Source organism: Capra hircus, chromosome 13, assembly GCF_001704415.2.
Source record: "Capra hircus breed San Clemente chromosome 13, ASM170441v1, whole genome shotgun sequence".
Taxonomy (NCBI): domain Eukaryota; kingdom Metazoa; phylum Chordata; class Mammalia; order Artiodactyla; family Bovidae; genus Capra; species Capra hircus.
Genome location: NC_030820.1, coordinates 47,652,014 through 47,678,367, shown reverse-complemented (window position 1 = coordinate 47,678,367; position 26,354 = coordinate 47,652,014). Strand labels below are relative to the sequence as shown.

The 26,354-nt window shown below is 39.7% G+C and overlaps 1 protein-coding gene across 3 annotated transcripts in view; it reads right to left on the bottom strand.

The window, feature by feature from the left end:
* The window catches only part of MCM8 (minichromosome maintenance 8 homologous recombination repair factor), a 57,549-nt gene that overhangs the window by 6,471 nt on the left and 24,724 nt on the right, over window positions 1–26,354 (bottom strand). For 2 of the 3 annotated variants that reach the window (XM_018057373.1, XM_005688176.3), the window contains exons 13-17: window positions 24,055–24,196; window positions 18,366–18,561; window positions 16,397–16,616; window positions 15,852–16,061; window positions 9,789–9,865 (exon numbers count right to left, since the gene is read on the bottom strand). In XM_018057373.1, coding sequence (XP_017912862.1) covers window positions 9,789–9,865; window positions 15,852–16,061; window positions 16,397–16,616; window positions 18,366–18,561; window positions 24,055–24,196 — 845 coding nt within the window. The remainder of the gene's footprint in view (window positions 1–9,788; window positions 9,866–15,851; window positions 16,062–16,396; window positions 16,617–18,365; window positions 18,562–24,054; window positions 24,197–26,354) is intronic. The other variant, XR_001919020.1, reaches the window with a different exon arrangement.

Sequence of the window (26,354 nt, the reverse complement as noted above, 5' to 3'; positions counted from 1 at the left end):
TTCTGTGTATTCTTGCCGCCTCTTCTTAATATCTTCTGCTCTGGTAGGTCCATACCATTTCTGTCCTTTATTGTGCCCATCTTTACATGAAATGTTCCCTTGGTATCTCTAATTTTCTTGAAGAGATCTCTAATCTTTCTCATTCTTTTGTTTTCCTCTTATTTCTTTGCACTGATTACTGAGGAAGGCTTGCTTATCTCTCCTTGGTATTCTCTGGAATTCTGCATTCAGATGGATATATCTTTCCTTTTCTCCTTTGCCTTTCATGTCTCTTCTTTTCTCAGCTATTTGTAAGCCTCCCTCAGACAACCATTTTGCCTTTTTGCAATTTTTCTTCTTGGGGATGGTTTTGATCACTGCCTCCTGTACAATGTTACGAACCTCTGTCCACAGATCTTCAGGAACTCTATCTGTCAGATCTAATCCCTGGAATCTATTTGTCACTTCCACTTATAATCATGAGGGATTTGATTTAGGTTATACCTGAGTGGTCTAGTGTTTTTCCCTATTTTCTTCAATTTAAGTCTGAATTTGGCAATAAGGAGTTCATGATCTGAGCCACAGTCAGCTCCAGGTCTTGTTTTTGCTGACTGTATAGAGCTTCTCCATCTTTGGCTGCAAAGAATATAATCAACTGGATTTCAGTATTGACCATCTGGTGATATCCACGTGTAGAGTGGTCTCTTGTGTTGTTGCAAGAGGGTGTTTGCTATGCCCAGTGCAGCACATTCTCCTGGCAAAACTCGTTAGTCTTTGCCTTGCTTCATTCTGTACTCCAAGGCCAAACTTGCCTGTTATCCACATATCTATTGACTTCCCACTTTTGCATTCTAACTCCCTATGATGAAAAGTACATCCTTTTTTTGGTGTTCATTCTAGAAGGTCTTCATAGAACTGTTCAACTTCTTTGGCATTAATTGTTGGGTGGTACATAGACTTGGATTCCTGTGATGCTGAATGGTTTGTCTTGGAAAAGAACCGAGATCATTCTATTGTTTTTGAGACTGCACTCCCAAGTACTCCATTTCAGATTCTTTTTTTGACTGTGAGGGCTACTGCCTTTCTTCTAAGGGATTCTTGCCCATAGTAGTAGATATATTGGTCATCTAAATTCACCCATTCCCATCTTTTTAGTTCACCAATTCCTAAGATGTTGATACTCATTCTTGCCATCTCCTGTTTGACCGCTTTCAATTTACCTTGATCATGACCTAACATTCCAGGTTCTTATGCAATACTGTTCTTTACAGCCCTGGACTTTACTTTCACCACCAGACACATCCACAACTGGACGTTGTTTCCACTTTGGCTCAGCCTCTTCATTCCTTCTGGAGCTGTTTCTCCACTATTCTCCAGTAGCATATTGGATACCTAACCACTTGGGCTTCCCAGGTTACATTACTGGCAAAGAACCCACCCGCCAGTGCAGGAGACATGAGGTGGGTTTGATCCATGGATCAGGAAAATCCCCTGCAGCAGGAAATGGCAACCCACTCCAGTATTCTTGCATGAAGAGTCCCATGGATAGAGGTGCCTGTTGGGCTACAGTACATAGGGCTGCAAAGAGTCTAACAGGATTGAAGAGACTTGCATGCATAGAATTACCTGGGGGATTCATCTTTCTGTATCATATCTTTTTGCCTTTTCATAATGTTCATGGGGTTCTCAAGGCAAGAATGCTGAAGTGGTTTGTCATTCCTTTCTCCAGTGGACCAAATTTCATCAGAAGTCTCCACCATGACCCATCCATCTTGGGTGTCCCTACATGGCATGGCTCATAGCTTCATTGACTTACACAAAGCTGTGATCCATGTGATCATTTTGGTAATTTTTCTGTGACTGTGGTGTTCATTCTGTCTGCTCTCTAATGAATAAGAGGCTTGTGCAAGCTTCCTGATAAGAGGGGCTGACTGTGGCGAAAACTGGGTCTTCTTGTGGTGGGCATGGCCATGCTCAGTAAATATTTAATCCAGTTTTCTGCTGATGGGTGGGACTGTGCTCCCTCCCTATAGTTTGGCCTGAAGCCAAACTATGGTGGGGTAATGGTAGAACTCCTCCAAAAGGATTTATGCCAGCATGCTGCACCACCCAGAACTGCTGCTGCCAGTGTCCCTGACCCTGCAGCAGGCCACTGTCAACCCACACCTCTGCTTGACACTCTCAAACACTCACAGGCAACTCTGGCTCAGTCTCTTGTGGGGTCTCTGCTCCTTTCTCTTGGAACCTGGTTTGCACAGTATTTTGTTTGTGCCCTCCAAGAGTCTCTGTTTCTCCAGTCCTGTGGAAGTTCTGTAATCAAATCCCGCTGACCTTCAAAGTCAGATTCCCTGGGGATTCTCAGTCCCTTTGCTGTATCCTCAGGTTGGGAAGTCTGTTGTAGAGCCTAGAACTTTCACAACAGAGCGAGTTCTTCAGTATAATTGTTCTCCAGTTTGTTGATCACCCACCCAGAGGTTGTATGGTGGGGCTAATGGCAACTACCTCCTCCAAGAGGACTTACGACACGTCATGCCTCCCAGGACTACTGCTGCCAGTGGCCCTGTCCCCATGGCAGGCCACTGTTGACCCATGCCTCCACAGAGACCCTCAAACACTCAGAGGCAGGTCTGGCCCAGTCTTGTGTGGGGATCACTGCTCCTTTTGCCCTGGGTCATGGATGAAAAATTGGTAGTCATTATTGTTAGTAATTTTACTCATTATGAGACAGCTGCTCTTGTGCTAGCAATAAAAAATTAAGAGCTATCAATTCAAGAGTGTTTAAAGCTTCAAAAACGGTAAGCGTAACCTCACTGTTGCTGACAAATTCTGACATGTTGATTTAAGAAGAAAAGTTCTGCTTCTTGTACAGATTACCTAAAAGGGCAAGAAACAACTTGCAACTTAATGCTTAGACCTTTGGGCAATAGCATGGGTGCCCTTCTACCCATACAGCATGCTTCCAGAGGCACTAGAGGGAACAGGGTGTCCTCTGGGGACAAGTTAGGGGGTGAAGAAACAGCTAGGTAAATCTCTCTCTGTAAAGACAGAAGAAAGGATCTGAAGCTCAGAGCTACTGGACAATGTATACGGAGAGCTCTAAAGGTCAGAATCAAGAAATTCTTTGAAAGGGGCAATTTTGGAAACTTCTGATCTGTGACATGAGATCTGCCAGTTTTTGAAAGCGTCAATGTGTGCAATTAGTCACAGTAAAAATTATCTGCACAATCTCATCATCATATCACCAAAGCTGGCAATATTGATAGTGTTTACTGAGTGTCCACTAAAGTGTCAGAATCACATCTGTCACTTTATTTAGCCTTCAGTTCAGTTCAGTTACTCAGTCCTGTCCAACTCTTTGCGACCCCATGAATCGCAGCACACCAGGCCTCCCTGTCAATCACCAACTCCTGGAGTTCACTCAGACTCACGTACATCGAGTCAGTGATGCCATCCAGCCATCTCATCCTCTGTCATCCCCTTCTCCTCCTGCCCCTAATCCCTCCCAGCATGAGAGTCTTTTCCAATGAGTCAACTCTTCCCATGAGGAGGCCAAAGTACTGGAGTTTCAGCTTCAGCATCATTCCTTCCAAAGAAATCCCAGGGCTGATCTCCTTCAGAATGGACTGGTTGGATCTCCTTGCAGTCCAAGGGACTCTCAAGAGTCTTCTCCAACACCACAGTTCAAAACCATAGCATTGACTAGATGGACCTTTGTTGGCAAAGTAATGTCTCTGCTTTTCAACATGCTATCTAGGTTGGTCATAACTTTCCTTCCAAGGAGTAAGTGTCTTTTAAATTCATGGCTGCAGTCACCATCTACAGTGATTTTGGAGCCCCCCAAAATAAAGTCTGACACTGTTTCCAATGTTTCCCCATCTATTTCCCATGAAGTGATGGGACCAGATGCCATGATCTTCATTTTCTGAATCTTGAGCTTTAAGACAACTTTTTCACTCTCCACTTTCACTTTCATCAAGAGGCTTTTGAGTTCCCCTTCACTTTCTGCCATAAGGGTGGTGTCATCTGCATATCTGAGGTTATTGATATTTCTCCCAATATTTCTGATATTTCTGGCCATCTTGATTCCAGCTTGTGCTTCTTCCAGTCCAGAGTTTCTTGTGATGTACTCTGCATAGAAGTTAAATAAGCAGGGTGACAATATACAGTCTTGACATATTCCTTTTCCTATTTGGAACCAGTCTATTGTTCCATGTCCAGTTCTAACTGTTGCTTCCTGACCTGCATATAGGTTTCTCAAGGGGCAGGTCAGTTGGTTTGGTATTCCCATCTCTTTCAGAATTTTCTACAGTTTCTTGTGATCCACACAGTCAAAGGCTTTGGCATAGTCAATAAAGCAGAAGTAGATGTTTTTCTGGAACTCTCTTGCTTTCTCGATGATCCAGCGGATGTTGGCAATTTGATCTCTGGTTCCTCTGCCTTTTCTAAAACCAGCTTGAACATCAGGGAGTTCACGGTTCACGTATTGCTGAAGCCTGCCTTGGAGAATTTTGAGCATTACTTTACTAGCATGTGAGATGAGTGCAATTGTGTGGTAGTTTGAGCATTCTTTGGTATTGCCTTTCTTTGGAATTGGAATGAAAACTGACCTTTTCCAGTCCTGTGGCCACTGCTGAGTTTTCCACATTTGCTGGCATATTGAGTGCAGCACTTCCACAGCATCATCCTTCAGGATTTGAAATAGCTCAACTGAAATTCCATCACCTCCACTAGCTTTGTTCGTAGTGATGCTTTCTAAGGACCACTAGACCCCACATTCCAGGATGTTTGGCTCTAGGTGAGTGATCACAACACTGTGATTATCTTGGTCGTGAAGATCTTTTTTGTACAGTTCTTCCATGTATTCTTGCCACCTCCTCTTAACATCTTCTGCTTCTGTTAGGCCATACCATTTCTATCCTTTATCGAGCCCTCCTTTGCATGAAATGTTCTTTGGTATCTCTAATTTTCTTGAAGAGATCTCTAGTCTTTCCCATTCTGTTGTTTTCCTCTGTTTCTTTGCATTGATCACTGAGGAAGGCTTTCTTATCTCTTCTTGCTATTCTTTGGAACTCTGCATTCAGATGCTTATATCTTTCCTTTTCTCCTTTGCTTTTCGCTTCTCTTCTTTTCACAGCTATTTGTAAGGCCTCCCGAGACAGCCATTTTGCTTTTTTGCATTTCTTTTCCATGGGTATGGTGTTGATCCTTGTCTCCTGTACAGTGTCCCGAGCATCAGTCCATAGTTCATCAGGCACTCTATCAGATCTAGACCCTTAGATTTATCTATTTCTCACTTCCACTGTATAATCATAAGGGATTTGATTTAGGTCATACTTGAATGGTCTATTGGTTTTCCCTACTTTCTTCAAATTTAAGTCTGAATTTGGCAATAAGGAGTTCAGGATGTGAGCCACAGTCAGCTCCTGGTCTTGTTTTTGTTGACTGTATAGAGCTTCTCCATCTTTGGCTGCAAAGAATATAATCAATCTGATTTTGGTGTTGACCATCTGGTGATGTCCATGTGTAGAGTCTTTTGTGTTGTTGGAAGACAGTGTTTGCTATGACCAATGCATTTTCTTGGCAAAACTCTATTAATCTTTGCCCTGCTTCATTCCGTATTGCAAGGCCAAATTTGCCTGTTACTCTAGGTGTTTCTTGACTGCCTACTTTTGCATTCCAGTCCCCTATAATGAAAAGGACATGTTTTTTGCTATCTGAGACCGGCACACACAGCACGGGCAGCTGCGACCAGAGCACATAGTGCGGCTGACAGGAGCTACCCCACCTCCGAGGTCAGGGGCAGAAGCCGGGAGGACCCCATGGCCGAGGGGTGGCGGCCAAGAGGAGTTACCCCATGTCCGAGGTCAGGGGCAGCGGCCGATAGTGGCAGGCTGCGACGGCGCAGGAACGGCCGAGAGGAGCTACCCCACATCTGAGGTCGGGGCAGCAGTTCAGAGTGCCAGGCTACCACAGCGCAAGAGCAGCCGAGAGGAGCTACCCCACGTCCGAGGCCAGGGGCGGCAGCTGGGAGGAGCCACCCCATGTCCAAGGAGCGGTGGCTGTGCGGCGCAGGGGGGCCTATTCCACGTTCAAGGTCAGGAGGGGCAGCGGTGAGGAGATACCCCTCATCCAAGGTAAGGAGCAGCGGCTGCGCTTTGCTGGAGCAGCCATGAAGAGATACCCCACATCCAAGATCTCAGAACACAATCCTTTGTGCTGAGTTCTATACAAAAGGAGACTGAAAAGCAGACTGTAACTTGCCAATGCAGCTCCAGTTCAGTTCAATTGCTCAGTCATGTCTGACTCTTTGCAACCCCATGGACTGTGGCCCGCCAGGCTTCTCTGTCCATCGATGGCATCCTTCCCTGTCCATCCGTGTCCATGGCAGCTCCAGGACAGATTTTAAAGCCCACACTCTGGCAGCAGTGCTGTACCACTTTTACTCAGAGCTAAAGAGAAACAATTGGTCCTGACTCCAAGCAAGCCCAGACAGTAGCTCTTAGGGGAAAAAAAATTACTTAACAAAATAATTTCATCTTTAATCAGTATTTCTGCAGCCTCAGATTCCTAACAGATTTATATTTTAAGTACTGTGAGAGCATATTAAAAAGAACTAATTTCTAAATTATGATAAAGCCACACAATGAAACACTGCAGTTGTGAAAAGTAAATGGACACTCTTTAGGCATTGACATGGAATGATTTCAAGATCATTTCCTTAGTGAAAAAACTGAGGTACAGAATGTGTATGCTACCTTTTGTCTATAAAAGGGGAAAAAGAATATACAGATATGGAGTTGTAATGTATATTTTTTATCTGAAATCACACAAAAATTGATTTGTTGTCACTAGGGAAGAGGAAGAACTAGGTAGCTAGTTAACAGTATATGAAGAAACTTTTACCATTAAATACTGTTTGAACTTTGGAGTTTTGAGGTATATGAATGTGTAAACCTATTAAAAAATTTTTAACTGAAATGCCTATCTAAAATAATCAGAATAAGATGTTTTCTCATATGCCACTTCTTAAAAGTTAACATGCATAATAGGAAACCAAAAAGCACAAGAAGCACAAAAACGAAAAAACATGTGTCTTTGTCTGTGTCTTTGTTTGTTGTCCTTGACCACAAGCAGTTTACCATCTGATGTGTTCTTCTAGGTTAATTGATTTTTTCAAAAACCACATGTCTAAGGTAGTCATATATTATCAGTTAAAATACAAATTTTTTTCTTTTCTGTCTTCTAAGAAATATGATCTACCAAATGATATAAAATGCAAAAGTCACATACTAGCAATGTTTGTCAAATCCTAATGCATTTATTGATCCTTGAACCCAGAAATATCATTTCTTAGAATACACTTACCACACATGAAGTATCTCACAGAGATTACTCATTGTAGCACTGTTTGCAATAGCAAAAGAATGGAAAATGTTCATGTGTCTAGCAATGGGTGACTGATTAAATAAACTATGGTATATCACAGTATATCTAAACAATAGAATCCTATGTAGCTGTAAAAAAAAACTTTCTATGTCCTAATAAGGAAAGATCCCTAGATATACTTTCAAATTAAAAAAAAATTATATCTTTCTTATAAAGATATAAGAAAATGGATTGGCAGTTGCTAGAGGCTGGGGGGGTGGTGGGGAGGAGCAGGGGATGGTAAGGGGTAGGGTGGGTGAAATGGGTGAAGGAGGTCAAAAGGTACAAGTTTCCAGTTATAAATTTAAGTAATATAAGCATGGTGACTAGTTAGTAATACTGTATTATATATTTGAAAGTTGCTAGAGAGGAGATCTTTAAAGTTCTCATCACAAGAAAATAAATTGTAACTGTGGTTGGTGATGCACGTGCAGTGTGATAATCATTTTGATATATAAAGTACAGAACAACAGTGTAAGTCATATGCTATTTATAAGAAAGTAATGAAAGAAAGGCAATGCCAAAGAATGCTCAAACTACCGCACAATTGCACTCATCTCACACGCTAGTAAAGTAATGCTCAAAATTTTCCAAGCCAGGCTTCAGCAATACATGAACTGTGAACTTCCTGATGTTCAAGCTGGTTTTAGAAAAGGCAGAGGAACCAGAGATCAAATTGCCAACATCCGCTGGATCATCGAGAAAGCAAGAGAGTTCCAGAAAAACATCTACTTCTGCTTTATTGACTATGCCAAAGCCTTTGACTGTGTGGATCACAATAAACTGTGGAAAATTCTGAAAGAGATGGGAATACCAGACCACCTAACCTGCCTCTTGAGAAATCTGTATGCAGGCCAGGAAGCAACAGTTAGAATTGGCACCAACAGACTGGTTCCAAATAGGAAACGGAGTATGTCAAGGCTGTATATTGTCATTCTGCTTATTTAACTTCTATGCAGAGTACATCATGAGAAACTCTGGACTGGAAGAAACACAAGCTGGAATCAAGATTGCTGGGAGAAATATCAATAACCTCAGATATGCAGATGATATCACCCTTATGGCAGAAAGTGAAGAGGAACTAAACAGCCTCTTGGTGAAAGTAAGAGAGTGAAAAAGTTGGCTTAAAGCTCAACATTCAGAAAACGAAGATCATGGCATCCGGTCCCATCACTCCATGGGAAATAGATGGAGAAACAGTGGAAACAGTGTCTGACTTTATTTTTTTGGGCTCCAAACTCACTGCAGATGGTGACTGCAGCCATGAATTTAGAAGACACTTACTCCTTGGAAGAAAAGTTATGACCAACCTAGATAGCATATTCAAAAGCAGAGACATTACTTTGCCGACTAAGGTCCGCCTAGTCAAGGCTATGGTTTTTCCTGTGGTCATGTATGGATGTGACAGTTGGACTGTGAAGAAAGCTGAGCACCGAAGAATTGATGCTTTTGAACTGTGGTGTTGGAGAAGACTCTTGAGAGTCCCTTGGACTGCAAGGAGATCCAACCAGTCCATTCTGAAGGAGATCAGCCCTGGGATTTCTTTGGAAGGAATAATGCTGAAGCTGAAACTCCAGTACTTTGGCCACCTCATGCGAAGAGTTGACGCATTGGAAAAGACTCTCATGCTGGCAGGAGGAGAAGGGGACAACCGAGGATGAGATGGCTGGATGGCATCACGGACTCAATGGATGTGAGTCTGAGTGAACTCCGGGAGTTGGTGATGGACAGGGAGGCCTGGCATGCTGTGATTCATGGGGTTGCAAAGAGTCGGACACGACTGAGCGACTGAAATGAACTGAACTGAACTGAATGGGTGTCCTGGTAAAGAGGAAGGGTGGAGAGTAAATAGGATGAGGCAAGCCTTCTCAAAGTACTTTTTTTTAAAAATTGATTTTAGAACTATGTGAATGTATCAATAATCATTCAGGGACTTCCCTGGTAGTCCAGTGCTTAAGAATCCGCTATGCAATGCAGGGGACGCAGGTTCAATACCTGGTCTGGGAACTGAGATCCCACATGCCTCAGGGTAACCAAGCCTATAGAGAGTCTGCAGGCTGCAACAAAGATCCCACATGCTACAACTAAGACCCAAGGCAGCCAAATAAATATTTTAAAATGACCCAATTTTAAAATTACTCATTCAAAAAACAATTTTTTTTAACATGTAAAGATTATTTACATAGGAATATTTCAAGCCAGGAAAGTATAATTTGTTCCGAGGAAAATAAGTGATCAAATGCATTAACTAAAACTAATTATGCTTGGCCTAATTAAATATATAAATTGAGACAGAATGATGACTATTTTATTTCATTTCATGAATGTTTCACTTCATGAATGTTTTATTTCATTTAAAATAGCATTTAAAAATGTATTCTTACCTGTATTTCATAATTTCAACTATGTCCTCAGCATCTTCTTTAGTTGCTTCCTCTCTCAATTCCAACCTTGCTCGTGCCTTTAAAAGAAAACAACCATCTTCAGATAACAAAAGATAAATATATTTAACGTTGAGCAGCTCGAGTATATCTAAGCTATTTTCATTTATTAATTTTACACAAAAACTTCTGTAGGGAGAGACTACAATATAAAAAGTCAGAATTTTAAAATATTATCAACAGCTTGAATATGACAATTATCACTAATTTTTAAATCCATTTTTATCTACTAACACACCTTTCTGAATGTTCATTCCAGAAGATTTGATTATGCCTTTCAGGAAATCATGCCTAACTATTAACTTGTTAAAACAACAAAGGTGAGTTAATCAGATTCTAGAAGCAAAAAGCTCAAACTGTAACCCAGCTAACTTTAACTGTCAGAGTTCTCTTAGCATTCCATACTTGTGAAGAGAGATAATGCTGTTAGAAAAATAGGCACTTACAGACCCGTCATGTATCAAATCAAACACTGCTAAGATATTTGACACATTCCATCTTACCATATGCTCATTTTTGAATACCTAAATTCTTATTTAACCTAAGGAATCTTCAAACTTTAAGAGTTCCCTAAGTGTCATTAAAGAAAAAACCAAACCAAACAAACAAACAAAAAAACACTACATGGTATGTAACTGGCCCTGCTTTTAAAAAATGGCTAAACATTGCTTGATATGTTAAATGTACCACAACCTTCTTTTTACACCTTGCCTTGGGGCATGCAGGATCTTAGTTCCCCAACCAGGGATCAAACCAGTGCCCCCTGCATTGGGACCAGGGAGCTTTAACCACTAGACTGCCAGGGAAGTCCCATGACAACCTTTTATTTTTTTTATTTATATTTTATTGAAGGATAATTCAAAAAAGCAGAGACATTACTTTGCCAACAAAGGTCCGTCTAATCAAAGCTATGGTTTTTCCAGTAGTCATGTATGGATGTAAGAGTTTGACTATAAAGAAAGCTGAGCACCAAAGAATTCATGCTTTTGAACTGTGGTATTGGAGAAGACTCTTGAGAGTCCCTTGGACTGCAAGGATATCCAACCAGTCCATCCTAAAGGAAATCAGTTGTGAATATTCATTGGAAGGACTGATGTTGAAGCTGAAACTCCAATACTTTGGCCACCTGATGCAAAGAGCTGAGTCATCTGAAAAGACCCTCGTGCTGGGAAAGATTGAAGGCGGGAGGAGAAGGGGATGACAGAGGATGAGATGGTTGGATGGCATCACCGACTCAATGGGCATGAGTTTGAGTAAACTCCAGGAGTTGGTGATGGACAGGGAGGTCTGGTGTGCTGCAGTCTATGGGGTCACAAAGAGTCAAAGACACAACTGAGCGACGGAACTGAACTGAACTGAAGGATAACTGCTTTCTGGAATTTTGTTGTTTTCTGTCAAACCTCAACATGAATCAGCCATAGGTATACATATATCCCCTCCCTTTTGCAACTCCCTCCCATCTCCCTCCCCATCCTACCCCTCTAGGTTGATACAGAGCCCATGTTTTAGTTTCCTGAGCCATACAGCAAACTCCCATTGGCTACCTATTTTACATATGGTAAGTTTCCATGTTACTCTTTCCATTGATCTCAACCCCTCCTCCCTTCTCCTCATGTCCATAAGTATATTTTCTATGTCTGTTTTTCCACTGCTGCCCTATAAATAAACTCTTTAGTACCATTTATCTAGATTCCGTATATATGTGTTCTGTTCAGTCATTCAGTTGTGTCCAACTCTTTGCAACCCCATGGACCACAGCATGCCAGGCCACCCTGTCCATCACCAACTCCCAGAGTTCACCCAAACTCATGTCCATTGAGTCAGAGATGCCATCAATCATCTCATCTTCTGTCATCCCCTTCTCCTGCCTTCAATCTTTTCAATTGACTTTGGGGGTCTTTTCAATTGACTCAGCTCTTCGCATCAGGTGGCCAAAGTATTGGAGTTTCAGCTTCAACATCACTCCTTCCAATGAACACTCAGGATTGATCTCTTTTAGAATGGACTGGTTGGATCTCCTTGCAGTCCAAGGGACTCTCAAGAGTCTTCTCCAACACCACAGTTCAAAAGCATCAATTCTTCAGCGCCTAGCTTTCTTTTTGTCCAGCTCTCACATCCATATATGATTAATGGAAAGACTATAGCTTTGATTAGACAGACCTTTGTTGGCAAAGTAACGTCTCTGCTTTTTAATATGCAGTCTCGGAACTTTCCAAGGAGTAAACGTCTTTTAATTTCATGGTTGCAGTCACCATCTACAGTGATTTTGGAGCCCCCAAAATAAAGTCAGCCACTGTTTATCCATCTATTTGCCATGAAGTGATGGGACCAGATGCCATGACCTTAGTTTTCTGAATGTTGAGCTTTAAGACATCTTTTTCACTTTCCTTGTTCACTTTCATCAAGAGGCTCTTTAGTTCTTCTTCACTTTCTGCCACAAGGGTGGTGTCATCTGCATATCTGAGGTTATTGATATTTCTCCCAGCAATCTTGAATCCAGCTTGTGCTTCATCCAGTCCAGCATTTCTCATGATGTACTCTGCATATAAGTTAAACAAGCAGGATGGCAATAAACAGCCTTGAAACACTTCTTTTCCTATTTGGAACCAGTCTGTTCCATGCCCAGTTCTAACTATTGCTTCCTGACCAGCATACAGATTTCACAGAGGCAGGTCAGGTGGTCTGGTATTCCCATGTCTTTCAGAATTTTCCAGTTTAAAATACAATATTTATCCTTCTCTTTCTCACTTACTTCACTCTGTATAATAGGTTCTAAGTTCATCCACCTCACTAGAACTGATTCAGATGTGTTCCTTTTTATGGGTGAGTAATATTTCATTGTGTATATGTACCAAAACTTCTTAATCCATTCATCTGTTGATGGACATCTAGGTTGCTTCCATGATCTATCTATTGTAAACAGTGCTGCAATGAGTAATGGGATACATGTGTATTTTTCAATTTTGGTTTCCTCAGAGTATACGAGAGAGGGCAATGGCACCCCACTCCAGTACTCTTGCCTGGAAAATCCCATGGACAGAGGAGCCTAGTAAGCTGCAGTCCATGGGGTCTCAAAGAGTTGGACATGACTGAGCGACTTCACTTTCACTTTTCACTTTCATGCATTGGAGAAGGAAATGGCAACCCACTCCAGTGTTGTTGCCTGGAGAATCCTAGGGACAAGGGAGCCTGGTGGGCTGCCATCTATGCGGTTGCATGGGGTCGGACACGACTGAAGCAACTTAGCAGCAGTAGCAGCAGCAGGGTATATGCTTAGGCATGGGATTGCTGGGTCATATGGTGGTTTTATCCATAGTTCTTTAAGGAATCTCCATCCCATCTTCCACAGTGGCTATATCAATTTATATTCCTAATAACAGTGCAAGAACGTTCCTTTTTCTCCACACCTTCTCCAGCATCTATTGTTTTTAGACTTTTTTGATGATGGCCATTCTGACCAGTGTGAGGTGATATCACATTGTAGTTTTGATTTGCATTTTTCTAATAATGAGCGATGTTGGGCATCTTTTCATGTGTTTGTTAGCCATCTGTATGTCTTCTTTGGAGAAATGTCTGTTTAGGTCTTTCTCCCACTTTTTGATTGGGTTGTTCGTTTTTCTGGTATTGAGTTGTATGAGCTGCTTGTATATTTTGGAAATTAATCCTTTGTCAGTTGTTTCATTTGCCGTGATTTTTCTCCCATTCTGAGGCTTGTCTTTTCACCCTGTTTATAGTTTCCTTTGCTATGCAAAAGCTTTTAAGTTTAATTGGGTCCTACTTTGTTATCTTTGTTTTTATTTTCAGTACTCTCAGAGGTGGGTCATGGAGGATCTTGCTTTATGTCATCAAGTGTTCTATGTTTTCCTCTAAGAGTTTTATAGTTTCTGGCCTTACATTTAGGTCTTTAATCCATTTTATCTTTGTGTATGGTGTTAGGAAGTGTTTTCATTTCATTCTTTTACATGTAGCTGTCCAGTTTTCCCAGCATTATTTACTGAAGAGGCTGTCTTTGCCTCCATTGTTAAAAATAAGGTACCCATAGGTGCATGGGTTTATTTCTGGGCTTTCTATCTTGTTCTATATTTCTGTTTTTGTGCCAGTACAATCCTGTCTTGATGACTGTAGGTTTGTAGTATAATCTGAAGTCAGGAAGGTTGATTCCTCCTGTTCCATTCTTCTTTCTCAAGACTGCCCCGGCTATTTGGGGTCTTTTGTGTTTCCATATGAATTGGGAAATTTTTTGTTCAAGTTCTGTGAAAAATGCCATTGGTAGTTTGATAGGGATGGCACTGCATCTATAGATTATGTTTGGTAGTATAGTCATTTTCACAATATTGGTTCTTCCTACCCAGGAACAAGGAATACCTCTACATCTGTTTATGTCATCTTTGATTTCTTTCATTAGTGTCTTATAACTTTCTGTGTACAGTTGTCTCCTTAGTAAGTTTATCCCTAGATGTTTAATTCTTTTTGTTGCAGTGGTGAATGGGATTGATTCCTTAATTGCTCTGATTTTTCATTGTTAGTATATAGAAATGCAAGTGATTTCTGTGTACTGATTTAGTATCCTGCAACTTTGCTAAATTCACTGATTAGCTCTAGTAATTTTCTGATACTATTTTTAGGGTTTTCTAAGTACAGTGTCATGTCATCTGCAAACAGTGAGAGCTTTACTTCTGTTCTGATCTAGATTCCTTTTATTTCTTTTTCTTCTCTGATTGCTGTAGCTAGGACTTCCAGAACTATGTTGAATAACAGTGGTGAAAGTGGACACCCTTTTCTTGTTCCTGATCTTAGGGGTAATGCTTTCAGTTTTTCACCATTGAGAATAATGTTTGCTGTAGGCTTATCATATATGGCCGTTACTGTGTTGAGGTAGGTTCCTTCTATGCCCATTTTTTGAAGAGTTTTAATCATAAATGGGTGCTGAATTTTGTCAAAGGCTTTTTCTGCATCTATTGAGATGATCATATGGTTTATTGCATTTATTGATTTGCATAGATTGAAGAATCCTTGCATCCCTGCAATAAACCCAACTTGATCGTAGTGTATAAGTTTTGATGTGTTGCTGAATTCTGTTTGCTAAAATTTTGTTAAGGATTTTTACATCTGTTTTCATTAGTGATAGTGGCCTGTATGTTTCTTTTTTGGTGTTGTCTTTATCTGGTTTTGGTATCAGAATGATGGCGGCCTTATGGAATGAGTTTGGAAGTGTTCCTTCCTCTGCAATTTTTTTGAAAGAATTTTAGAAGAATAGGCATTAGCTCTTCTCTAAGTGTTTGATAGAATTCTCCTGTGAAGCCGTCTCATCCTTGGCTTTTGTTTTTTTGGGAGATGTTTGATCACAGCTTCAATTTTCAGTGCTTGTAATTGGGTTATTCATAATTTCTATTTCTTCCTTGTTCAGTCTTGGAAGACTGAACTTTTCTAAGAATCTGTCCATTTCTTCCAGGTTATCCATTTTATTGCCATATAGTTGTTCATAATAGTCTCTTATAATCCTTTGTATTTCTGCATTGTCTGTTCTAACCTCTCCTTTTTCATTTCTAATTTTGTTGATTTGATTCTGTTTTTTCTTGATGCGGCTCACTAAAGGCTTGTCAATTTTGTGTATCTTCACAAAGAACTAGCTTTTAGTTTTATTAATCTTTACTACTGTTTCTTTCATTTCTTTTTCATTTATTTCTGCTCTGATCTTTATGATTTCTTCTACTAATTTTGAGGGCTTTTTTGTTCTTTTTCCAATTGTTTTAGGTGTGAAGTTAGGTTGTCTATTTTTCTTGTTTCTTGGGGGAGGATTGTATTGCTATAAACTTCCCTCTTAGAATTGCCTTTGCTGCATCCCATAGGTTTTGAGTTCCATGACCTTTAAAATTTTTATCTACCCATTTCTAATGTTACCCAGTAGGAAGAAAAGCAAATAATTACACAGAAAATTTAAGAGAAATCTTATAACCCTCTACCCCCTTTTTAAGCCAAAAGAGCAAGAACTTAAAATACGTGAACCTCTGTTAGACGAATCAAAGATTCCAGCTGCCTAGTAGTGATTGGTGAGCTACTTAACCGCTGGCTCTGTTTCCGGAGCTCAAGGTAAAAATCCTGGAGAATTTGAGCAGCTTCTGTGGATAGCCTTGGATAGACATACTGCCGAGAGTAGCCAATGTACTTTCTCAATAACTGGTGGGGAATTGGATCTATTGTTTCTCCAGGAACCACCTAAAACATGATTTTTTAAAAAGGCCCAAGATTACAAGGATATGTAGCAAATAAAATCTTTCTGCTAAAATAACTTGTTTAAATAAATATAATATTCTAAAACATTCTAATACTTAGATAAATATTATATTCTCCAAATAAACCAAACTCTGCAGTTCTAGCTCTTGGTCTAGCTGACTTAGATTATCTCAACTGAACTTTATACAAACTCTAGTATTATAATATAAAAGGTGTTTGCTAAGAAAGTTTACATACTGCTGCTCTACAACAAGCAACACACTGAACTCTGACTTTCAAACAAAACTGAACCAAATTATTAAAGAGAAGAAACTTACCTTTAGTCTTTCTGATAGTGGCTTATCAGAAACCACTTCAAGTATAGAAGTATTTGAATCCTGACTATTTATACGAGCTACTGTGGCACTGCTAACAGCTCTCTGTTTTCCAGCCCTTATTGCAATCACATGTTCAGAGAGTAAATGATCATGATCTTCATTTGGAGTATCTAACAGGATAAAGACCAGATCAAATCTGGATAGCAGGGCACTCCCCATTCTAAAGGTATGAAAGAAAGAAGAAACAGTGATTGGAATTAAACAGAAAACCTAGAAAGCTGTTTATTCACTTCTTTACCAATCAAGTTCCATGTAGAACTTAAAAAATGAAGCTTTGGGTTAAGGAAACAAGCAATAGATTCTGGATTCAATGTGCCCACCAATTCCAGAGACATACCAGGTCACGTGTACGCAGGCTCATATGCACCCATATGTTGAGGATGCTTTTTCTCACACCATCAAAACCACTAAATTCTTCTCTATGTTCTATATGACTTCTGATGATTTAGGATCATTGAAATTACAAGCTAGAATGCTTTGTGATACACTGAAGATTATCTGGTTGAGAAATTCTTAATCTTTTACATTTTTGTCTCACCAAAACACTGAGTCTCTCAAAGCACCTATGCCCATTTAGAAGCAAAAATACCACTTTTTATTAAATATGCCTATTAGTCATTATAGTAAAAGTGCTGTGTTCTACTTAATCATTTTTGAATCTACCAATCACATAACTCCTTTATTTGAGACCAACAAACTGAAATCCAGAATGATTAAAGACTCTGACTACCATTCTAGTGGTAGACTAGACTCTGACTACCATTCTAAAACCAGAATCTAAGTCTCCTGGATCCTTGTTCAATAGGATCTTTCTGATCTTTCCAATCTAGGACTTTGTCATTTTACTAAGAAACACTAGTAAGATGGCTTTTTTTGGTGCTGGTAGTACAGAAATACCCAGAATCTCAAAGTAAAATTGTGTATTTTACTATGTACCATTTCTACAATTCCCAGGCAGTCCAGTGGTTAAGACTCCACCCTGCCAATGCAGGGGTGAGGGTTCGATCTCTGGTCAGGGATCTAGTAAGATCCAACATGTAGCCAAAAGATTTTTTAAAAAAGAAAAAAAAGTAGCTATTAATAAACATTAGGAAATTAGCATTTTGTTTCTCACTAGAATTTTTAAAGTTCTAAATTTTCATCTGAGGCATCCTTTTTGTCTTTTTTCACTCATGCATCACTTGAGTCTATTTTCCCCTTCCCAAACATTTTGTCCAACCTGTACAGAACAAATTAGAAGAAGCAAATTAGAAGCATACATACAAATTAGAAGCATACTCACATAAAGATATAAACACTGGTTTTGGAAAAAAGTAGAATCACATCACATATACAAATAAGCAGATAACATGCTCTTGTCACTTAACAGTAAAGCACAGACATATTCCTTATCAGAGTATATGCAAAGCTACTTTCATTCTTCTAATTGCTGCTTTCCACAGTATAGTCTTACTATATAGTTCAACCACTTCCCTATCAATGAGCATTTCATTTCCAGTTTTTGATGGTGATAAACAATGCTGTAAAATCCACCCTGTCAACATATCTGTGTGTATTCTTGTGCCTGTTTCTGTGACTATAACTCCTAAAAGAAATGGCTGGAACAAACAAAGTACATTTAAAATAGTGATAAACATGCCAAGCTGTCCTTCAAAATCTCAACTATGTATGTGAGACCCCATTTCCCCACCCCATTGACAATAATGATTAATATTTAAAATGTCTGTCAATCTAGTAGATGTCAATAGCACTTCATTGCTTTAATGGAGTGTTCTAACACATTTGTGTACATTTATTGGAAAGCTGTATCTTCTGTAAAATATCCATATATATGTCCACAGTTATCTTTATCTTTTGTATATCTATAGGGATTCAATATATTAAAGTATAAATATTTGAAGAGACTTACTTTAAATTCTCAGAAACTGTTTTGGCTTTATTGTAGTGCCCTCCAACTGGATTTGCAGCAGCAATGATGGAAGTTCTTGCAGGGAGGCTACAAACCATGCCAGCCTTAGCAAGACTAATACTTTGCTGTTCCATGGCTTCTAACAAGGCTTGATGTTGATTCCCCATTTTATCAAATTCATCTATTCCACAGATACCTGCAACCACAGTAAAATAATTCAGACAAAAATTTTTCCTTTGGTCAAGTTTCAAACCTAACAGGAAAGAAATTATTCCACAATAAAGCATATTTCCAAAAGTTTCCAACAGGTAAAATTATGAAGTGTCAAACAGTACAAAATTTGTACTTGATTTACAGCAAATAAAATATCGGTCTTGTTTAACTGTTATTTAATTAGCATTTTCCACAGGCAAAGCACTACATGTGAGGGTTACAAAAATGAAGATATGAGAATAATCCTCAAAAAGCTCAAAGAGTTAAATCTGAACAGATGAGGTTAAGTATATACACATTCAAGATAGTGTATTTTAACAACTATAATAGATATGCATCATCATATGAATTTTCTAGGGGTGGAGTGGGATTAAAAGAGGAAGGGGAATCTGGAAAGGTTTCAAGAAAAAGGTGCTATATGAGCTGGGTCTTTTGGGAACAGTGGGCAGCATGATTTGGGAAGGAACACACGGGTCTAAAGTCAGAAGACTAGAGTGCAGGTCTCAGCAATACCAGGTGTTGACTATAAAACCGTACAGTTAATTGTATACTCAAACTCTTTAAATATGAAGACCCACCACTGAATGAAGCCATTTTATGTGCCAGATGTATTTTATATCTAATCCACAGGTTATTGGAAGCCCTCTAACATTATCTTGTAATATTTTTCCTCTCCTCCTCTTCATACCATGATAAATTGGTGGTCATGCCCCAAGGGCTTTGCTATGGTTAAACCTCTGTATACCTACTCTATGACAAGTCAGCGCAGACCTCTCTGGAACTGATGGTATTATTGGAAATTCTCAAGATTACTAGTATAGTTCCTCAGAGGTGGGGACAGGGTAGGAAAAAGTCAAACTACCTCTTTGCCACTTTTCAAAGTTTAAAGCAGGAGTTGGCAAACTTTTCCTATGAACGGGCAGATGAAATTTTGATGTTTTTGTGGGCCACATACAGTCTTGTCACATATTCTTGAGTTTTTTATTTGTTCTTTACAGTCCTTTAAAATAGCTTGTGCCGACACACCACAACTACTGAAACCCACATACCCTGTGCTCTGCAACAAGAGAAGCCACCGCAATGAGAAGCCCTCACACCACAACTAAAATGTAGCCCCTGCTTGCGGCAACTAGAGAAAGCCCTCAGGAGGCAATGAAGACCCAATGCCGTCAAACAAACAAAAAAAAAAACGAAAAGTAAAAAAAGATTAAAAAAAATAAAATAGCTTGTGGACTACACTAAAACAGGCTGAAAGTGGGTTGATCTGTGGACTAAAGTTTGCCAGTCCCTGGTTTTAAAGCATAAAGTTTAAATTATTAACGTTTTAAGCTGTTGCTAGTTTGTCTACAATTGATATATATCTTGTTGCTTGTTTTCAAACAATTTTTTGGTCATTTCATCAGATATTGAAGAAGGGAAATATAAAACAGCTCTATTTCTCATTTTTTCCCCTGAAAGTCTTCAGTAAAGATTTTAGTAGGATCCTATTTATTATTTGGTAGGATTACATTTGTTTCTAGAATCTGGTCTCTGTTGACTAATATTCTTTTGTATTTTAACAGTTACATATATTTTTACCATGATATTTTTACCATCATAATGCTTGGCTTATCTACATAGATTTGAAAGAGATGGCCGTGGAATTTTAACACTGCATCTTAAATCCCATTAGCGATCTGCATAGCTAAACATTGTACCACCTTCAACTTCTTTTTAATGGAAGATCTGACAGTTTAACAAAGTGTGAAAGTGTTAGGTGCTCAGTTGTTTGACTCTTTGCAACCCTGTAGACTGTAGCCCACCATGCTCTTCTGTCCATGGAATTTCCAGGAAAAATACTGGAGTGGGTTGCTATTTCCTTCTCCAGGAGGTCTTCCTGATCCAGGGATCAAACCTAGGTATCCTGCATTGCAGATACATTCTTTACCGTCTGAGTAGCCTCTTCCTGTTTATTTTCTTTACCTGCTAACTTAGTAAAAATACTGTCACTTCTAATGAGCTATACAATAACCAGGGAAATGTTTTAGAATTTATGAATTCATCAAATATTTACTAAATGCTTTTTATAAGAAGAGGTGGCAAGAATACACAAAAGAATTATACAAAAAAGGTCTTAATAACCTGGATAACCATGATGGTATTATCAGTCACCTAGAGCCAGACATCCTGGAGTATGAAGTCAAGCAGCCCTGAGAAAGAATTACTAAAAACAAAGTTAGTGGAGTTGATGGAATTCCAGTTAAGCTGCTTCAAAGCCTAAAAGATGATGCTGTTAAAGTGCTACACTCAATATGTCAGCAAATTTGGAAATCTCATCAGTGGCCACAGGGCTGGAAAAGGTCAGTTTTCATTCCAACCCCAAAGAAGGTCAATGTCAAAGAATGTTCAAACTATCGTACAATTGCCTTCATTTCACTTGCTAGTAAGGTTATGCTCAAAATCCTTCAAACTAGCCTTCAGCAGTACATAAACTGAGAACTTCCAGATGTACAAGCTGGATTTAGAAAAGGCAGAGGAACCAGAGATCAAATTGTCAATATTCTTAGACCATGGAAAAAGCAAGAGAGTTCCAGAAAAACATTTATTTCTGCTTAATTGACTTAGCTAAAGCCTTTGATTGTGTGGATTACAACAAAATGTGGAAAATTCTTAAAGAGATGGGAATATCAGACCAAATTACCTGTCTCCTAAGAAACTGGTATGCATGTCAAGAAGCAACAGTTAGAACCAAACACAGAACAAAAAACTGGTTCAAAACTGGGAAAGGAGTACAACAAGACGGTACACTATCACCCTGCTTATTTAACTTATATGCAGAGTACAGAATGTGAAATGCCAGGCTGGATGATTCACAAGCTGGAATCAAGATTACTGGGAGAAATATCAACAACCTCAAGATATGTAGATGATACCACTCCAGTGACAGAAAGTGGAAAGGAACTAAAGAGCTTCCTGATGAGGGTGAAAGAGGAGAGTGAAAAAGCCAGCTTAAAACTCAAGATTCAAAAAACTAAGATCATGGCATCTGGTCCCATCACTTCATGGCAAATGGAGAAAAATTAGAAGCAGTGACAGATTTTAGGGCTTCCCTGGTGGCTCAGATAATAAAGAACCTGCTTGCCAATGCAGGAGACCTAAGAGACATGGGTTCAATCTCTGGGTCTTGAAGATCCCTGGAGGAGGAAAAGGCAACCCACTCTAGTACTCTTGCATGGAGAATCCCATGGACAGAGGAGCCCGGCAGGCTACAGTCCATGGGGTCCCTAATAGACCCAAATGAGCTACTAACACACACACACACACACACACAAACACACATACACAGTGACAGATTTTATTTTCTTGGGCTCCAAAGTCACTGCAGACTGTAACTGCAGCCATGAAATTAAAAGATGCTTGCTCCCTAGAAGGAAAGCTATGACAAAACTAGACAGTGTATTAAAAAGCAAAGACATCACTTTGCCAACAAAGGTTTGTATAGTCAAAGCTACTGTTTTTCCAGTAGTCATGTACAGATGTGAGAGCTGGAACATAGAGAAAGCTGAATGCCAAAGAATTGATACTTTCAAACTGTGGTGCTAGAGAAGATTCTTGAGAGTCCCTTGGACTGCAAGGAGATCAAACCAGCCAATCCTAAAGGAAATCAGTCCTGAATATTCATTGGAAGGACTGTTGCTGAAGCTCCAATACTCTGGCCACCTAATGCAAAGAGCTGATGCTGGGATTGAAGACAGGAGAAGTGAGCGGCAGAGGACAAGGTGGTTAGATAGCATCACCAATTCAGTGGACATGAATTTAAGCAAACTCCTGGAGACAGTGGAAGACAGAGGAGCCTGGCGTGCTGCAGTCCATGGGGTAGAAAATAATTGGACATGACTTATCGACTAAACAACAACACTATATTCTAGGCATGTGGATATAACACTGCAAAGACAAAATTATCTGTCCTTGCTGTGAAGGTTACATTCTGTTCAGCGTTGGAGGCAGACAATAAAAAAAAGTAAACCATATGGTATATGAGCAAGTAAAAAGTGCTCTCGCAAGAGACGTAGAGTAGGATAAGGAGAACAGGGTCAGTGAGGGTGGGGATTACTGTGTAAATGTGTTGTTAAGGGAAGGTCACACTGGGGTCTTTCTAACAAAAAAATTGAAAGAGCCCTGCAGACTATCTGAAGTAAGAAGGTTCCAAAGTACAAAGACTGTGATGTGGGAACATGACATGCCTGGAGTGCTGGTGCTATACTTCAAGGTATAGCAAGGAGGCCTATGTAGCTGGAGAAGAGGTAATAAGAGTGAAAAAAAGGGTAGATAATGAGGCAAAAGAGGTGATTAAAGGCCAGAATATGAAATGGTGATTAAAGCGCATCTGTGTCACTGTCAAACCTGGCTTTCACCAAGTGAGATGGGAAGGCACTGGAGGGTTTTGAATGGAAGAACAATGTGATCTAAGTTTTAATGGGATTGCTCTGCCTTGTTACAAACAATAGAAAGAGCAAGGGTGGTCACAGGCATGCCAATTAGGAGATCACAGTAATAAGCCATGCGAGACATGATGGTGCCGCAGCAGTGGTTAAGTGGTATCTAGAAGGTAGAGCAAACAAAGTCTGCTGACAGCCTGGATGTGAGGTATGAGAAAAAAATCAAGAATGTCTTCATGTTTCCTGATATAACCAAACAGAAGGATGGAACTGTCATTTACTGAGAGGGAAAGATCAAGATTTTGGCTTTGGACATGCTAGGTTTGAGAAAGTTGCAAAGACACTGCATAGGCAAAGGGATATATATGCCTGGAGTTCAAGGGAGAAGAAACATAAATCAGGAAAACTTCAGCATATAGGTAGGTGAAGAGCCATGAAACTAGATAAAATAACGAAGCAGAAGAGTACAGGCTGACAAGGAAATACTACAAAAACTAAGTACTCTGAGGAGCCAGCCAGTTAAGAGGTTGGGAAGATGAAGAACAAGTAAAGACAGACTCAACAGTGAGTAAAGTAAGAAGAAAATCAGCAGAGTGCAGTGTCCTAGAAACCAAGGAGATAAAGTATTCCATTGATGCAGTGATCAGCTGTGCCAAACATGGCTGACAGTCACTGGATTTAGAAACACGACATTGCTGGCAAACTGGAAGGAATGATCTCAGCTGGACTAGAATCTGGGTACACACTGCCTGACACATACATAGGTACATGTTTTCCCAACAGGGTTAAAACATCACAAAGAGAAACAGGCAGCAAAGCCCAACTGTCCATCTCTTCCTGCTGAGCCTTCCAACTAGATTTCTTAGAAAAATTATTTGTCATATCCTGAAAACACAAACAATGAGATGGGTATTTCTAGTTTTTTTGGCACTCAACTCACTGGTTGGGAAAGTGCTGTCCAAATGACTCTTGGAACAGAATGTAAAGAAAGTAATTGAAAAAGAAAAGACTTTAAAAAACCCCCAGAATTATTATTAGTATCTTCTTTGGCCTCTTACCTTGATCACCAAGTACCAGGGCACCAGCTTCCAAAGCAAAATCTCCAGAGGAACTATCTTTTGAAAGAGTTACAGTCAAACCAGAAGTGGTTGTGGTATTACCACAAACATACACACCACGTGGAGCAACACTGCATACTGCCTAAAGAAATGGAGAGTTTAAAAGAATCAAAGTAAAAGGGAAATAATACAGTAGTGGCTCACAAGCATTAGCTATATGCCAGTCATTCTTCTAAAAGCTTTCCCATACAATCTTCACCACCACAGTAAGAGTATTATTCAGTATTATACACCTGCTACTGATGTAGAACTAAGGTTTGAAGAGAGTAACTCACACAGCTATGAAGGTGTGAGGTTAGGATTAAATCAAACCCAAGCAGCCTGATTCTAAAGTCCATGTTCATATGAATACACAATTGTAAGTTATGCTTCATTTCAAGTTATAATAGCAAATATGTAAGTACTAATTTTAGTTTCAGAAACCCCAGTGCTTCTTTAAACACCAGGTAATAAAATGGCTTAATAGTGTTCACCTTCAAACAAGGTAACAGTACACAGAAAAGTAGTTAAGTAGTGCAAGAGCTAAAAGCATGGACCTCTGGAGTCAGGCAGACCTGTTTAAACAGGTCTTGGCTCTATCATGCACCTACTGGTGGTGCTGCTCTTGAACCTCTCTTGAAACCTCAGCTTCCTTATGTTTTATTACATACTGTCTTGAGGGTTAAATGAGATCATATATGCAAGGCACTTACCCTGGTACATGGCATATAATATGTGCCTTGTGCAAGGCCACTGTACACCTCTGTGCACCTCATAGCCCTAGTAGGCACTGCTTACCCTACTATGTCAACAGTGTACTCTGGACTGATACAGCACACAACCTAAGTGAAGCTTTGGTGCCTAGCTAAATAAATGGTAGCTATCATTATTTTTGTTACTTGTAATTCCTTAGTTGTTAGTTTGAGAATATGCTGGCTTACTAAATGGTCAGAGGAAAATAGTTTAAAAATATAAACAACTCATAACTGCTCAGTTCAGTCACTCAGTCATGTCCGACTCTTTGCGACCCCATGAACCACAGCATGCCAGGCCTCCCTGTCCATCACCAACTCCCAGAGTTCACCCAAACTCATGTCCATTGAGTTGGTGATGCCATCCAACCATCTCATCCTCTGTCATTCCCTTCTCCTGCCTTCAATCTTTCCCAGCATCAGGGTCTTTTCCAATAAGTCAGCTCTTTGTATCAGGTGGCCAAGTACTGGAGTCTCAGCTTCAACATCAGTCCTTCCAATGAACACCCATGACTGATCTACTTTAGGATGGACTGGCTGGATCTCCTTACAGTCCAAGGGGCTCTCAAGAGTCTTCTCCATCGTAACTGTTAGTATTAGCCTAATTTTTAAAACCCTTGGCTTAGTGGGGCTAGCAGACTTACATGAAATTCAGATTCCCACACACACTTTTACCCGCATACCTTACCTAAGTATACTGTTTTCATTTTTACCATCTACTCTGTTTCACCTATAACTGGATACTCTGTGTCTCAGTTATCAGGCCTGCAGCAAGAGTTCAGAACAGAATAAAAAAAAGTTGGCCCAACTGGCCAAACAAACAAAATATGAAAACACAGGATTTTAAAAATATCTGATTAGAAATTAAAATGATAACAGTGATTTTTTGAAGTATACTTCTTATTTAAATATAATGTACATAATTAGAGTACATATAACTGTACAGTTCAACAAATTTCCATGCAACTGACATCCATATCAAGAAACAACATAACTAGCATTCCCAAAGTCCCTTTCCAGGTACCACCCAGGTAGCTTGTAATACAATAAACTAGTTGTGATTTATATGAAACTTTAAATGAATAGAACAAAAATAAATAACTAACACCCAGCCACAGGGAATAATGATTCTGATGGACAGTAGGTTCATAATACAATGAGAAGACCAGAGTTTTTAATTCTGGCTGCACTTCAGAATCACCTGTGGTTATAAACATGTAGATGCTAAGACCCTTATTCAAGAGATTCTTAATTCTTAATATCGGGGAAGGCCACAGTATTTTCAAAAAGCTCCAAAGCTGATAGTGATAGGGTTCCTAACCATTCTTACATTGGCTTGGCAGGTGTCACTCCAAGCACAAGCATTCCAAAGGCTGCACCTTCTAGGGCAGCATGGGGAGAACTACTAGGCTCTGATAGGCACAGCTAAAATCGTGGGGACGAACAACATATTGGTCATGGGAATTTCCTTATTTTAGACTCAGAAAGAAGCAGTGGAGATGGACAGGA